General features: G+C 57.8%; 1 protein-coding gene and 2 long non-coding RNA genes across 7 annotated transcripts in view; 1 reads left to right on the top strand and 2 right to left on the bottom strand.

Moving 5' to 3' along the window:
- SLC27A4 (solute carrier family 27 member 4) overlaps nucleotides 1–14433 on the top strand; it is a 17435-nt gene that overhangs the window by 456 nt on the left and 2546 nt on the right. For 2 of the 5 annotated variants that reach the window (XM_029920188.1, XM_029920185.1), the window contains exons 1-13: nucleotides 26–184; nucleotides 1512–1678; nucleotides 3460–3854; nucleotides 5511–5669; nucleotides 6686–6755; nucleotides 6855–6946; nucleotides 7734–7843; nucleotides 8053–8262; nucleotides 8520–8646; nucleotides 9268–9405; nucleotides 9588–9752; nucleotides 9846–9992; nucleotides 13151–13291. In XM_029920188.1, coding sequence (XP_029776048.1) covers nucleotides 1518–1678; nucleotides 3460–3854; nucleotides 5511–5669; nucleotides 6686–6755; nucleotides 6855–6946; nucleotides 7734–7843; nucleotides 8053–8262; nucleotides 8520–8646; nucleotides 9268–9405; nucleotides 9588–9752; nucleotides 9846–9992; nucleotides 13151–13291 — 1915 coding nt within the window. In that variant the 5' untranslated portion in view covers nucleotides 26–184; nucleotides 1512–1517. Of the gene's footprint in view, nucleotides 1–25; nucleotides 185–212; nucleotides 369–1511; nucleotides 1679–3459; nucleotides 3855–5510; nucleotides 5670–6685; nucleotides 6756–6854; nucleotides 6947–7733; nucleotides 7844–8052; nucleotides 8263–8519; nucleotides 8647–9267; nucleotides 9406–9587; nucleotides 9753–9845; nucleotides 9993–13150; nucleotides 14039–14433 lie in introns of those variants that run through there. The other 3 variants (XM_029920189.1, XM_029920186.1, XM_029920187.1) reach the window with 3 other exon arrangements.
- On the bottom strand, nucleotides 3057–4364 carry LOC115276255. The gene is made up of 2 exons (XR_003901867.1): nucleotides 3450–4364; nucleotides 3057–3163 (listed from the first exon to the last, which is right to left on the bottom strand). It is a non-coding gene; the product is annotated as an uncharacterized LOC115276255 (long non-coding RNA).
- LOC115276254 overlaps nucleotides 12132–14433 on the bottom strand; it is a 7767-nt gene continuing 5465 nt past the window's right edge. Inside the window, exon 2 of the long non-coding RNA XR_003901866.1 lies at nucleotides 12132–12896. This is a non-coding gene — a long non-coding RNA (uncharacterized LOC115276254). The remainder of the gene's footprint in view (nucleotides 12897–14433) is intronic.

Here is a 14433-nt window from a genome sequence, read left to right as displayed (position 1 = left end):
CGGGGCCGGGCGGCGGGCGGGGCTGGCCGGGTAGCCGGGCCATGCAGGGCGCCGAGCCGGCAAAGCTCTGCTGAGACTTGGCTCTGCGCGCCCAGGGGCGGCTGATGCCCCCGGCGCTCCCCACTCCGCTTGCCGCAGCCAGGCCGCATCTGCACGGGGCGCCGCGCGGCGGGGCCGACGCTGGGTGAGCAAAGGGCAGGCCATTGGGTCCCCGGGCGGGGAATGTGCCCGGCTGAATCGTGGGGAGGTGGCGCGGACGGCTGGGGTGAGGGACGCGCCCTGCTGTTGTGTCTCCTTGCCGGGCGCTCTGCTGCCATGGCTCCTTAGGGCCGAGAGCGGTTCGCAGTGACCACGGACGAGGGCGCAAGGTATCTCGGCATCCCCTTCCTTTCTCGTCCCATCCCCCAGCCTTCTGGGACAGGTTCCTGTTCTCTGCCCAGGCCGGTTCTGGGAGGTCTGAGAACCTTAGAGACCTTGGCATTGGATTTAGGGGAGCTGGTTCGGTCACCCTCCCGGCTTTTGCTTTTCGCGTGGAGAAGGAGGAGATGGTTTGTAAGGGCTCCCTGTGGTCCAGACCGTGTCCTCATCCTGGCTTTGAGACTCTCAGGCTACATCACGGTCGTGACCTTCAGTCCCCTCCCCAGGAATCGGAGAACCCTGAAAGAAAACGGAGTCCCATCTGCTTCCTCTTGAGCAAGTCCCTAAAGCGCCAGGGGTAGAGCCCAAGAGTCCTAATCTCAGTCCAGCCAACTGTTCCCCTTACCCTATAGCCCAATCCCTGAAGACTCCTGTGAATGGCTTGCTGAGTGTGTTTGTAGGGGGTGCCTTCAGTACCCTCTTGTGCTCCCTCAATCACCTTTCCCCTCCAGGTGGTCACCTCTCAGGCATCTCCAGGCTCTAACCCGTTTGCTCTGTCGCCCTCTGTGGGCCAGTAGAAACATGGCATTGTGCGAGTTTGTGGGCATGAACTCGGCCAGCCCCCTTGCCAGGGAGCTTGCCCCTTTGGGTATTGTAGTTTGGCCTGATCATCCAGAGACCCAAGGACCCATCCTTGAGTATTTGGATGAAGAGTCAAGCCAGAGACGCTTAGGTTAATAACTCCCCTCCAAGCCATTTTGGTTCAAGATCCTGGATGTCAGAGGAGTAGACTGTCCTGTTCGGGGTGGAAGGACTTCCAAGAGCAATTCTAACTTACATCAAATAGCACAGAGGAGGAGACTAAGTCCTAAAATAGGAAAGGAACTTAACCCAAGGTCACTGGAGGAATCATAAGAGGAGATGGCACCAAGGGACTAGAATCTAGCCTCTGCCTCTCAGCCATGGACCTACTCATCTCTAGTCCCATGCTTCTAGCTGCTTTAAGACAGCCGTGGAAAGAGACCCCATCCTCAGCTACGTACTCAGTATGGCTACGCCTCATTACAGGTTGACCCTTAGGATCATAGTAGCTGCCTGGGCCAGGAGGTAGGGGACATAGACATTTGGCTCCACTGACTGCTCTGTGCCCACAGGCCACAATGCTGCTCGGGGCGTCTCTGGTGGGGGTGTTGCTGTTCTCCAGGCTGGTGCTGAAATTGCCTTGGACCCAAGTGGGATTCTCCCTGCTCTTCCTATACCTGGGATCCGGAGGCTGGCGCTTTGTGCGAATCTTCCTCAAGACTGTAAGGCGTGATGTCTTGTGAGTATTCAATCTGGCCCATCTTGGGATATCCCATAACACGCTGGGCTCCTAACTCCCCAGATCTCTCCAGACCAGACCAGGGCCCCTGGGTCCCAGGAGAGGAGCCTCTGCTCTACCTCCGTCCCCCAGCCGTGTATCTGATATCTCCATCTTACAAGATGAAAGTCTTCCTCTAGGGCATCTCCTTAACTTGCTGTTTAGCCTAGGACAGACTTAGGGGCCCAGACATTCGCTGGACACCAGGTGCGTCTGCAAAGAGTCCTGAGGACATGCTTTAATTATGAGATGATGAAGAGGAACCTTGTGGGTGGGAAGCACCCTGTCCTCAGGCTGGCATGAGTCTAAAAGGGCACAGAGTTCAGAGCAGGGCCCTAAATCAGATGCGTGGAGGAACCTGTTCCCCAAAGAAAGTCAGGTATGGTCTACAGGGCTATCCTGAACCTGCTGCTACCTGCTCTGTGCCAGGCATCGGGCTGTCTCTAGTGCCCAGGGACGAACCAGGCAGACCTAGTCCTGAGCCCAGCTCAGACTGGTCAGGGAGATCAGAAAGTGATACAGTAAATCCCTACAGTCGAAACGTCGTGTGGGCAAAGACCCCAGCAGTCTTGCTCACAGAGGTGTCCCAGCGCTCGGCACAGTGACTCTGCAGTCAGAATGGGCAGCTCAGTCATGTGAATTGATTGCCGAAGGACATAGTGGGAGGAGTGGTAGCGGAGAGCTGTGGGAATATGGAGAAGGGAGAGATGGCTTCAGGCATGGGCCTTGAGGAATCAGAGAAGGCCTGGAGGACAAAGAGCTGTAGTTGAAAGACACCTCCAGGGGCGCCTGGGTGGCTCAGTTGGTTGAGCGTCCGGCTTCGGCTCAGGTCATGATCTCGCAGTTTGTGGGTTGAGCCCCACGTCAGGCTCTGTGCTGACAGCTATCTCAGAGCCTGGAGCCTGTCTTCAGATTCTGTGTCTCCCTCTCTCTCTGACCCTCCCCTGCTCATGCTGTCTCTCTCTCTCAAAAATAAATAAAACATTTAAAAATTTTAAAAAGAACGAAAGACACCATCCAGGTGATGGGAGCAGGAGATTTCAGCCAGAGGGCAGAGCGGGCCTGGAAGAATGGAGCTTCAGTGGCACAGTCGGTTAGTGGTTAGCACGTGGTACTTATACGACAGAATAGGCACAGAAGTCAGGGAGCTGGGAGGGTTTGGGGCTCAGAGGTGACGAGGGCAGGAAAAGAAGATATTGCCAAGTGATTCTGCAACCACTTGGAAGTGAATCACTTCACTTAGTGAAGCTGTGTGCCCGGTACTGAGCAGGATCCGGGGGACAAGGTGGTGAGCGGGATGGAGTCCTCCTTCTGGGCTCATAGGGAGGGAGACCGAACAAATCACAAATATGTCCTTTATTTACTCTGCCAGCGGTCTGGAGAGGTCCAGTACAGGGCTGTGGGGGGTCCCAGATGAGTTGGAACCTGGACATGGGGCCCGGAGTCCTGGAAGACAGAGGACACAGATTGTAATCTTAGCTTGTTGCTGCCTGGGTGAGCTGTGGTGCTGCAGAGCCTCGCTTTCCCCCTTGTACTGAGGAGGGAATAATACCCCCGGGTCCCTGGTGCCATCGTGAGGCATCAGTGGGTTGGTGCCTGCAATGCTGTCCAGCACACAGGTGGGAAAGGGGAGTGATTGGGCTCAGGAGCCTCAGGCCCTTGGGACAGCAGCCTGGGTCAGTGTGTTGGGAACCCTGTGCCCAACCCCAGCGGTCATGGCTCCCTCGCTTACTCCCACCTAGCGGCGGCATGGTGCTCCTGAAGGTGAAGGCAAAGGTCCGGCGGTACCTGCGGGAGCGGCGGACAGTGCCCATTTTGTTTGCCTCCACGGTACAGCGCCACCCTGACAAGATAGCCTTGATCTTTGAGGGCACAGACGACCACTGGACCTTCCGCCAGCTGGACGAGTACTCAAGCAGCGTGGCCAACTTCCTACAGGCTCAGGGCCTGGCCTCGGGAGACGTGGCTGCCCTCTTCATGGAGAACCGCAATGAGTTTGTGGGCCTGTGGCTGGGCATGGCCAAGCTGGGCGTGGAGGCAGCCCTCATCAACACCAACCTGCGGCGTGATGCCCTGCGCCACTGCCTGACCATGTCGCAGGCCAGAGTCCTCATCTTTGGCAGTGAGATGGCCCCAGGTAAGTCCCCGGGTGGGGTGTCGGGCAGGGAGTCCCACAGGATCTTGGCAGACCACAGCACCCTCTGGGCCTGAGGGAGGCTGTGTGGCTCAGACATTGAGGACATGAGCCCTGGTGTCCGATGGCCTGGCCTCTGCCACTGGTAAGCTGGAGATCTTGAGTAAGAGACTGGAAACGTCTGTGTCTCCGTTTCCTCACTGTCCTACCACATACTGTTTCCAAGAAGATACTTCGCCTGAAGCACTAACAAAGTGGCCGATGCTAGGGGAGCCCTCAGATGTGATGGTAGCCATTCTTATGAGGAATTAGGCCTCGTTTGTTTCATCTATAAAATGGAAACAAGAATTTGTCTTCTGCTGTCCAGCGGAGCTCGTGTTTTATTTGCTGCCGTCTTGAGCACAAATCAAGACTGAGCTTGGTGCTTTACTAAGCAGCTTTAGGGGTGCCTGGGGGGCTCAGTCTGTTGAGCGTCCCACTTTGGCTCAGGTCATGATCTCACAGTTTGTGAATTTGAGCCCCGCGTCGGGCTCTGTACTGACAGCTCAGAGCCTGGAGCGTGCTTCAGATTCTGTGTCTTTCTTTCTCCCCCTCCCTGCTGGTGCTTTGTCTTTCTCTCTGTATCTGAAATATAAGTAAACATTTTAAATTTAATATTTAATTAATTAATTATAAAATAAATATATAAAACTTTTTAATCATTTATGAGAGACAGAGCGTGAGCAGGGGAGGGACAGAGAGAGAGGGAGACATAGAATTCGAAGCAGGTCTAAGCTCTGAGCTGTCAGCACAGAGGCTGACACAAGGCTCAAACTCATGAGCTATGAGATCATGACCTGAGCCAAGGTCAGATGCTTAACGGACTGAGCCACCCAGGCGCCCCATAAATAAATATTAAAAAGTTTTTTAATAAGCAGCTCTAGTCTTCACAAAGCCTGGTGAGGTAGGAATGGCCATCTTGGCTTTACAGATGAGGAGACAGAAGTTCCGAATGGTTTGAGGCGCTCATCTAAGGTCACGCAGAGGCAGGATTTCCTCTCGGGCTTGACCACAGTATCTCTTGTCCCACATTGCTGTGGTGTGTGGTGATGGCCAGGGAAGATGACTGAAATGCAGACAGGGAGAGAGGAAGGATGCAGCAAGGAGAGGGGAGAGGGACAAATCTAAAGGGAGGCCGAGGAAAGTGGGGTTGAGGGGGCCGGGACTGGCCTGTGCCTGGTGCGGGTGAGTACCTGGACTGCAGTTGTACCCAGGGAAGCCTGAGAGAAGGTTCCCACCCTCTGACCCCCCATGCCTCCCTTCCAGCCGGCCCCCACGGACAAGCGTGGCACAGTGCGTAAAGGCACGGACCTCGGTGTGCAGTAGAGCAGGTCATTCTAGCCGTGAGCAGCCTCGTCTCCTACGCAATGGGCTGCCGTTGGTACCAGGGCTCTGTGAGCAGGAGAGCGCACGGAAGGGGCCGGCTGTGTTCTTCTCCAGCAGCTAGGAAGCTGTCGCTCTTGTCAGCATCTTTCTTACGACAAGGCTCTGGTGTTTCGCCCATCCTGCTGCCCGCACACAGCCTGTCGCCCTGACAACACACCAGCCTTGACCCGAGCAGAGGTCCTGAGGACATGGGGTTCCTGGCCTGCCTGCTGAGCAGCCCTGTCTTCCCCGCAGCCATCTGTGAAATCCATGCCAGCCTGGACCCCTCACTCAGCCTCTTCTGCTCCGGCCCCTGGGAGCCCAGCATGGTGCCCGCCGGCACAAAGCACCTGGACCCCCTGCTGGCAGATGCCCCCAAGCACCTTCCAAAGCACCCTGACAAGGGCTTCGTAGGTGAGTCCCCTAGCCCACAGAGGGATTCTCAGAGGGGCCCAGGACAGAGCGTTGACCTCCAGGCCAGGGCCTAGGCTCTCCTGCAAACTTGCCATGTGACCCAGAGGTCACCTGCCTTTTTCCATCTGGGAAGATGGACACAGTGACCATAGGGTCACTCTGAAGGTTGAACGAGCTGACGATGCCTGGCAGAGTGCCAAGTACTCAGAAGCTCACAACCCGATTCTTGGACTTGTTGAACAAGGCTTCATTGCCGCCCAACACGTTCAGGATCACGCAGGGCTCAAGAATCTGCTGGGTCTGAATTCTGGCTGGGGTTGGCCCAGGGGCAAGACCCTCTAAATATTCACCCAGCACCTATTTGGTGCCAGCCCCTGGTGGCCTGTGACCCTCTTCCTGCACTAGGCTGTCCTGCTTTCCCATCCCCTCCTCCAGGCAGCCTTCTGACCCTGCAGCCTCTCCTCTATGCCACCCGCCCCAGCTTGCTATACTGCCCAGTGGGCAAGAGCTGGTGGCAAGTACGTGCCGCAGCCCCGTCACTTCCCTCGTGGCTCTGTGCCCCTGAGCTGCCCTCAGGGCCTTGGTTCCCACAGCTATAAAATTGGGGGTAACGATGGAACCTCTTTGATGGAGTGGCTTTGAGGACTGAAAAAGATAACAGTGGAAAGCTAGGGAGTGACGGGAAGTGCCCGGTAACCGGTCATTGTTGGCATTGTGGTCATTTTATCTCTGTCATGTATGGATTCTGTCTCCCAGTTTTTGTAAGCTACTTGAGGACAGGGTGTCTGGGTCAGCCTGGTGTCCTTATGGTATCTGGCCAGGGGCTAACATCAGCGGGCACCCAAGGGCATGAGATGGTTGACACATAAGGTGCAGCTGTCCCACGGCGTTCCTGACCTAGAACCTCCAGCCTGGGGGGACCGAGCCTCTGCTGACCTGGGCGATGAGGTGGTACCGAAGCTCCCCGGCCCTGTGCTGTCCCTACTCACAGCCGCTTACGTGTCTGTTGTCCTTAGATAAGCTCTTCTACATCTACACGTCAGGCACCACAGGGCTGCCCAAAGCCGCCATCGTGGTGCACAGCAGGTAAGGGGCAGGCGCCTGGGGGAGGACTGGGGGTGCTGGGGCCGGGGGCCTCCCCTCCTCCTTTCCAGGGCCCACTGAGCCCCTGTCTGGGCCCTCCAGGTATTACCGCATGGCTGCCCTGGTGTACTACGGATTCCGAATGCGGCCCGACGACATTGTCTACGACTGCCTGCCGCTCTACCACTCAGCAGGTTGTACCGGGCCCTTCCTCTCAGCCTCTGGCACCCCCGGCCTCAGGGGCCCCGCCCCCTAGCAGGCAGCATCATGTGGTAGAAACACATGAGCTTTGGAGTCATATCTGGGTTAAAATTCAGATGGAGCCATTGACTGGACCTCTGAATGAAGAGCCACGGGAGCCTCAGCGCGTGTGCCCACGTGCCGCAGGGCACCTGGGCTGGTCTGACCAGTTCATTTTCACGGGTGTGCACAACCTTAATGCTTGGTCTTAGAAGCTTAAGGGAAGACAGAGATGGAATAAATATAGTTGCTGCCCTCAAGGTGCTTAGAGTCAGATGTGTGTTTAAGGCGGGAGGAAGGATGAGACCTCAACCTGACTTTAATACAAGAAATGACATGGTGAGTGCAGAGACACACAGGGAGCAGGAGCTCAGCTCAAGAGAGAGCCCGGGGATAGCCAGGAAGGCTTCCAGGAGGAGATGCATCAGGTCAGGCAGATGCGAGGTGCAGGCAAGCTAGCTTGTTCCCCCCTGGCTGAATGGCAGCATTACAGGTACAGGAGCAGGAGCCTGGGGCCAGCTCCAGAAGCCCTAGGGGACAGTCTAAGGAGTACACACTGGGGAGGTACTGGGGAGCCATGGAAGACCAGGGTAGAAGTGTGATTAATTAGTGCTGGAGGGAACAGGACAGGAAAGAGGGACGGAGGAAAGGCCTTTGAGGAGACGGGCTGGACAAGAGGAGGCTCTTGAGGGTGGGGTCTCCTGGCTCCCTGACCCCCACGGCCCATCCCTTCGCTTTTAGGAAACATTGTGGGAATTGGGCAGTGCCTGCTCCATGGTATGACGGTGGTGATCCGGAAGAAGTTCTCAGCCTCCCGGTTCTGGGATGATTGTATTAAATACAACTGCACAGTGAGTGAGAAGGGCAGGCGACGAGCCGTCCCTCTCCCCTTGTGACCCACCAGCCCCATTCGGGGACATCAGTCTCACAGCTAAAGCCAGTTGTTCACTGGGGGCAACATTCCCATTGTTCAGTTGGGGAGACTGAGGCCCAGGGCCTGTGGGGTTGGGAGGTGGAGTGAGAGCAGCCATGGCCAGCCTCACGCCAGGCCCGCCCACAGATTGTGCAGTACATCGGAGAGTTGTGCCGGTACCTCCTGAACCAGCCACCCCGGGAGGCAGAGCACCAGCACCGGGTGCGCATGGCTCTCGGCAACGGCCTCCGCCAGTCCATCTGGACCGACTTCTCTAGCCGTTTCCACATCCCCCAGGTGGCCGAGTTCTACGGGGCCACCGAGTGTAACTGCAGTGTGGGCAACTTCGACAGCCAGGTGGGCAGCCGGGCAGTGGAGAGCGGGCAGGGTCCAGCAGGGAGTGTGGGTGCTGGGGCCTCTGCCATCTGGTTTGAGTGGGTGGGGTCCAGCATAGACTGTGGGCACCGGAGCCTCCGCTGTCTGGTTAGTGCAGGCAGGGTCCAGCATGGACTGTGGGCACCGGAGCCTCTGCTGTCTGGTTAGGGCAGGCAATCATGGGAGTGTGGGAGCCAGGCCCCCCAACACTGCCCAGGCTCAAGTCTTGGCCTTTGCAGGTTGGGGCTTGTGGTTTCAACAGCCGCATCCTGTCCTTCGTGTACCCTATCCGGCTGGTGCGAGTCAACGAGGACACCATGGAGCTGATCCGGGGGCCCAATGGCCTCTGCCTTCCCTGCCAGCCAGGTCGGCCCCGGGGGTTGGAAGTGCAGGCAGAGCAGGGGAGGTTGGCCCGGGAGATGGGACGGGCTGGGCGAGTGGGCAGCACTCGTCCTGACCAGTGGCTGTCACTCAGCTCTTCCCTTATGGCCACGAGTCATCTTTCCTTGTCCATCTGTCCCTCCATTCCTTATCCCCTCCTCCCGTCAGTCAGTTGATTCATTGTCGTGTGGTGGACCCTGGGATTGATCCTGGCTCAGCCCCTTAGCTCTGTGCCCAGGTCCCCTCATCTGCCAGTGAGGCTGATGGCAGTGCAGTGCTGCCTCAGGGCCATGTGTCATAAAGAACGGAGGGCAATCTGAACAGAGCCAAGGGCCCAGGGAGTGCTGGCTCCGGTCAGGCTGTGCACATAGCGCTTGGCCACGCTTTTGTCCATCTATCCATCTCACGGGTGTTGCTCAGACATTACTGAGTGCCCACGTACAGCAGACCGCCAGGAGGAGCTCCCTGCCTGCCCGGTCCCTACACCGAGCAGGGCAGCATCTCTGTGGGAAGCAGTGTGGACAGAAGCCTGGTCTAGATGCAGGGTGCATTTGCGGGTGGGGAACTGGGGGAGGAGGCCTAGCCCTGCCCCTGCCCTGCCCCCAGGTGAGCCAGGCCAGCTCGTGGGCCGCATCATCCAGCAGGACCCCCTGCGGCGCTTCGACGGCTACCTCAACCAGGGTGCCAACAATAAGAAGATCGCCAATGATGTTTTCCGAAAGGGGGACCAGGCCTACCTCACCGGTGGGTGGGCACTAGCCCCTTTGGGGGGGGGCAGGGCGGAGAGGAATGAAGGGGCCCTCCCCCCGCTGCAGAGAACACCCCCTCCCCCAGGACGCCCCAGTCTCAGCCCTCCCAGTCCAGCAGATCCCGGGGTCCGGTGAGGTCAGCCGGCCCCAGCCCTGCCTCACACAGCACCCCCCCAGGTGACGTGCTGGTGATGGACGAGCTGGGCTACCTGTACTTCCGAGACCGCACGGGAGACACGTTCCGCTGGAAAGGCGAGAACGTGTCCACCACCGAGGTGGAGGGCACGCTCAGCCGCCTCCTGGACATGGCCGACGTGGCAGTGTACGGTGTCGAGGTGCCAGGTATCTCTGGGGTGGTGGGAACCGCCAGGTGTGGGTGGGAGGCACCCGCAGGGGGCACGGCCAGCCCCTCACGGGCCGTGCTGCCGCCCCCAGGAACCGAGGGCCGGGCTGGAATGGCGGCCGTGGCCCACCCTGCTGGCAGCTGTGACCTGGAGCACTTTGCACAGCTCCTGGAGAAGGAGCTGCCCCTGTACGCGCGCCCCATCTTCCTGCGCTTCCTGCCTGAGCTGCACAAAACGGGTATGTCCCCTCCCCTGCTCCAGCTGACAGGTCCCCAGCCTGTGCCCCTTCTTGGTTCCTTTTGGAAAGACTTGGATGGCTGTCGTTTGACCTTTACCCACAGCGTTGCTGTGTCGTTGGTAAGCAGCCTCCTTGTATACAAGTGAGTGGGGGGCGCCTGGGTGGCTCAGTCGGTTAAGCCTCCGACTTCGGCTCAGGACAGATCTCAAATTCGTGGGTTCGAGCCCCGCGTCAGGCTCTGTGCTTACAGCTGGCTCAGAGCCTGAAGCCTGCTTCTGGTTCTGTGTCTCCTTCTCTCTCTGCCCCTCCCCCTCTCATGCTCTGTCTCTCTCTGTATCAAAAATAAATAAAACATTTAAAAAAAAAATTTAAAAAAAAAAAGTGAGTGGACGGAGCCTTCAGAGAGAAGGTTCACCGTCTGTTAGCGGAACGAGCCTTTACCGAGTACCTACTGTGTGCCGGCCAGGCTCTGTGCTAGGCCCTGGGGACGTAGGTAACAAGTCCTGATGGGACCTTGGTCTTCTCAGAGCTTCTTCACCAGTAGGGGAGGCAGCACAGGATAAGGAATTCCAAATATAAAGACTAGAATACATAGGATACCTGGGTATCTCAGTCTTAAGCTTCAGACTTTGGCTCAGGCCATGATCTCACAGTTTTTGGGTTCGAGCCCCACATCAGGCTCTGTGCTGACAGCTCAGAGCCTGGAGCGTGCTTCGGATTCTGTCTCCCTCTCTCTCTGCCCCTCCACCGCCGCTTGAGTTCTGTCTCCCTCTCTTTCAAAAATAAGTTAACATAGAAAAGAATAGAATACAGATCAAACTGACAGAAAAACAAATGAATGGGAGTGGGGTGCCTGGGCGGTCCCCCCGAGGAAGTGATGTTTGAGCTGAGGGCTGAATGAAAGGGCAGGGTTTGTGGGGTGGGAGGCATTCCGGGCAGGTCCTGAGACAGGAGGCCACTTGGGCACGAAAGGAAGGAAAGGTGGGTGGGGGGAGGGTAGGCAGGCAGCGGTGTCAGGTAGAGCAGAGAGGTCAGTGGGGACCAGAAGGCTGGAGAGGGGCCCGGACTATATCCAGGCAGTAGGGAGCCACAGAAGTGTTTGAGTAGGGCAGTGACCCGCGTCAGGTGCATGTTCCACACAGTCCTGTGGAGGCCATGCGGAGTTCACGAGAGGGCTGCTCCAGGGGAGTAGGGAGATGAGTGAGGGGCTATCGCTGTTGTCGAGGAGAAAGGTGAGTGGTGGGCCCATAGTCACATAGCAGGGCAGTGCCCGCCTTCCGTCTGTTGAACCACTGACAGTCCCCTAATGGGCAGGAAGTCTGAGGTTCCTGCCCAGACCTGCCCCCTGCTCACCTTGGTACTTGTTGCCCCGTCTAGACTCCCCCTGCTCAGCCTCTCACTAGCTGCTCAGCCTCAGGCCACCTCCCATACGCTCATCATGTCACCCCTGCTTTGCTGGAAGACCCTCCCTGACCGATGTGGCCCCTGCCAGGTAGTAGGCCCCTGGGAGCCCCTGAAGCAGGGCGTGACTGGGGCTGAGAGCTCCTGACGTCTGGGTGACAGCTAACTTCTCTGAGGCAGGGAAGCTATCCGACCTCAGGCTCCAGAGGCTTTGCTATGGAACAAACACCGCAAAACTTACCATAGGGCTTAAAACGGCCATGTTTTTGCTCTCAGTGGCAGGTCAGCAATTTGGGGTCAAGTTCAGCTGAGCGGTTCTTCAGCTGGCCCCGCCTGGGGTGGAAGCGCTGCCATTACTTGTGACTCAGCTGGGGCTGGAGGGCCTGGGACAACGTCCTTGCTTGCCTGTCTGGCTCCCGGCCGGTTGGTTCGGCAGCGCTGGTCCACAGCACTGTGTGCCACTGGCCCCACGTGGCTACTGAGCTCCTTTTTAAAATTTTAGCGGGTTTTTTTATTATTTATTTTTGAGAGAGAGAGAGACAGCATGAGCAGGGAGGGTCAGAGACAGGGAGACACAGAATCCAAAGACAGGCTCCAGGCTCCGAGCTAGCTGTCAGCAGAGAGCCCGACACAAGGCTCAAACCCACCAACCGTGATCATGAGCTGAGCCGATGTCGGATGCTTAACCCACCGAGCCACCCCTGCGCCCCTTGAGCACATTTTTAAATGGGGCCGGTATGACTGGGGAACTGGCTTTCACATTTTAATTTTAATCAAACGTGTATGGTCTCATATGGCCAGTGGCTCTCCTATCGGATGGCGCCAGTCTGGGGGGCTTTCTGGGATGTTTCTCCTCTGTTTTGCTTGGCTTCTCAGCCTTCAGAGACCACAGGGGTCCAGCACTGCCAGGAGGGAGGGACTGGAAGCTGCAAAGCCCCTTGAGGCCTAAACTCTCAGGACTCCAATGTTCTGTTGCTCAAAGCAAGTCCCAAGGGCAGTTTGGATTCAGGTGCGGGGTGAGAAAGACTCCAGCTCTTGGTGGGAGACATGGCCAAGCCACAAGGTGGCGGAGCGTGCATCTGGAGAGGGAAGAAATCTAGCCGGTCAGTTTGTCACACCTGGGTTCACATCTCAGGTCCGGCACTGATGAGCTGTGGGATATTGGCCCCAGGGGCGTGCCTCACTGCGCCAATCTCTCCTGTCCTGTGGGGTGGTGCCCTGACCGAGAGACGGGGACCTTACGTTACACAGTGCTGGGGAAACATTGCTGCCTGTTGAAACTATTTCAGAGATATTAAAAGCAGAAAATAACGTGCATTGTAGAATCCACTGACGACTGGCGAGCACCTGCCTCTGGGGTTGATGTGCAGATTAAATCAGATCACGGCCTTCCCTGGGGCATGCTCAAAGCCCAGACCTGAGCTCCGGTCCTCACTCTGTTGTCACTCAGTGTACGCGGCCTTAGATGGATAGTTCCCCTTCTTTGGTGGTCAGTTTCCCCATCTGCAAAAAGAAGGCAGGTAATGCGGCCCCCACCCCTGACCCCTTCACCAGGGCTGCTCTGAGAAGCAGTATATAATAGAATTAACTGGAGCCACCTTTGCAAACTGTAAAGGATTATGCCCTCCTGTGCTCTAGGCCACTTTCCTGTGTTCTCTCCAGCCCTCCTTCTCTGCCCCTCTTCAGCTTTGGTGGGCAGGTTCCTGAGGCTCAGGCCCTGCCCTGCACCCTCTGATCCATCTTTGTTGCTCCCTCAGGGACCTTCAAGTTACAGAAGACAGAGCTGCGGAAGGAAGGCTTTGACCCGTCAGTTGTGAGAGACCCACTGTTCTACCTGGATGCCCGGAAGGGCCGCTACGTCCCGCTGGACCCAGAGGCCTACACCCGCATCCAGGCAGGCGAGGAGAAGCTGTGATTTGCCCCCGAGTCCCTCTAAGGGCCAGCGGGTGCTGGATCCAGAGCCCCAGCTCCCAACCCCAGAGGGGTCGTGGGCGATGCCAGACCAAAGCAAGCAGGGCCCAGCACCTCTGCCCCAAGGTGCTGACCCCCTCCCCCTCAAAACTGCCAAGTGATTCACTGCCACCTCCCCCTGCCCCCCAGGAGGGCTTTCTGTGAAAGCCTCATGTACCTGTGACATCTTCGAGGCCGGGTGGGGCCTCTGGGCCCCAGGCTGAGATGGTCTGGGCCCCTCAGTAGGATGTCTTGGGTCAGGGCAGGGGCAGGTGGAGGGCCGCCAAGCACTCTGCAGAAAGCAGGGAGCTTGTAAATGGGACCAGGGCAGAAGCCCCCAGACTCAGGAAGCCAGCAGAGTGGGCAGGGCCTGCGGTGGCAGTCGGTCAGGTGGCCGAAGGGGAGTCTGGCCCTGGCGCTGTTTCGGTGTCACTCAGCACTGCCTGCCTCAGGGAGGCTAGAAGGACCACCACCACCCCCCACTCGCAGTGGGCAGCCTGGACTGAGCCCCCCCACCCCCACCCCCGCCATCCTCCTCTCCTGGGTGGCTGCCTGGCTGGCCCTCATCGGGAACCTTTCTCTCTGTAGGTCTGTCTGTGTCGCTTCCTCCATCTCAGTCCTGGGCTGGCCATAAGAGGCAGAGGGGTGGGGGATGGGGTTGCTCAGGGGCCAATAAACTGCCTTGACTCCCCCTAGCCTGTGTGCATGCCCACCTGAGCTCACCCCACCTGCTCAGGCCCCATCTCCTGCCCCTCGGGCCCACTATATCACTCGGACTTAGGGGTATAGCAGGGAAGATGCCCTCAGTGAGTCAGCAAGGTATTTAATAGTGTGAGCTTGAAAGTGCAGACCCGCTGTGTCACTTCTGAGTTTATGGCCTAGGGCAAGTGACTCAGTCTCCTCATCTGTGAAAGGGGAGTAATCAGGAGGATTCAGAGAACAAAGGTACCCATTTTGAGGAAAGGGCTGTTCAGAGCCTTTGAGGGAGAAAACCCTAACCCAGGCAGGACCCCATCTCCAGTCCCTTGCCTGTGCTGTTCTCCTTGCTTGGCGTGCCTTTCTGGGGACGGGGGGGGGGGGGGGGGGGGGG

Source organism: Suricata suricatta, chromosome 13 (genome assembly GCF_006229205.1).
Source record: "Suricata suricatta isolate VVHF042 chromosome 13, meerkat_22Aug2017_6uvM2_HiC, whole genome shotgun sequence".
NCBI lineage: Eukaryota > Metazoa > Chordata > Mammalia > Carnivora > Herpestidae > Suricata > Suricata suricatta.
The sequence above is the reverse complement of the archived record's forward strand: the minus strand, read 5'-3'. Positions and strand labels throughout refer to the sequence as shown.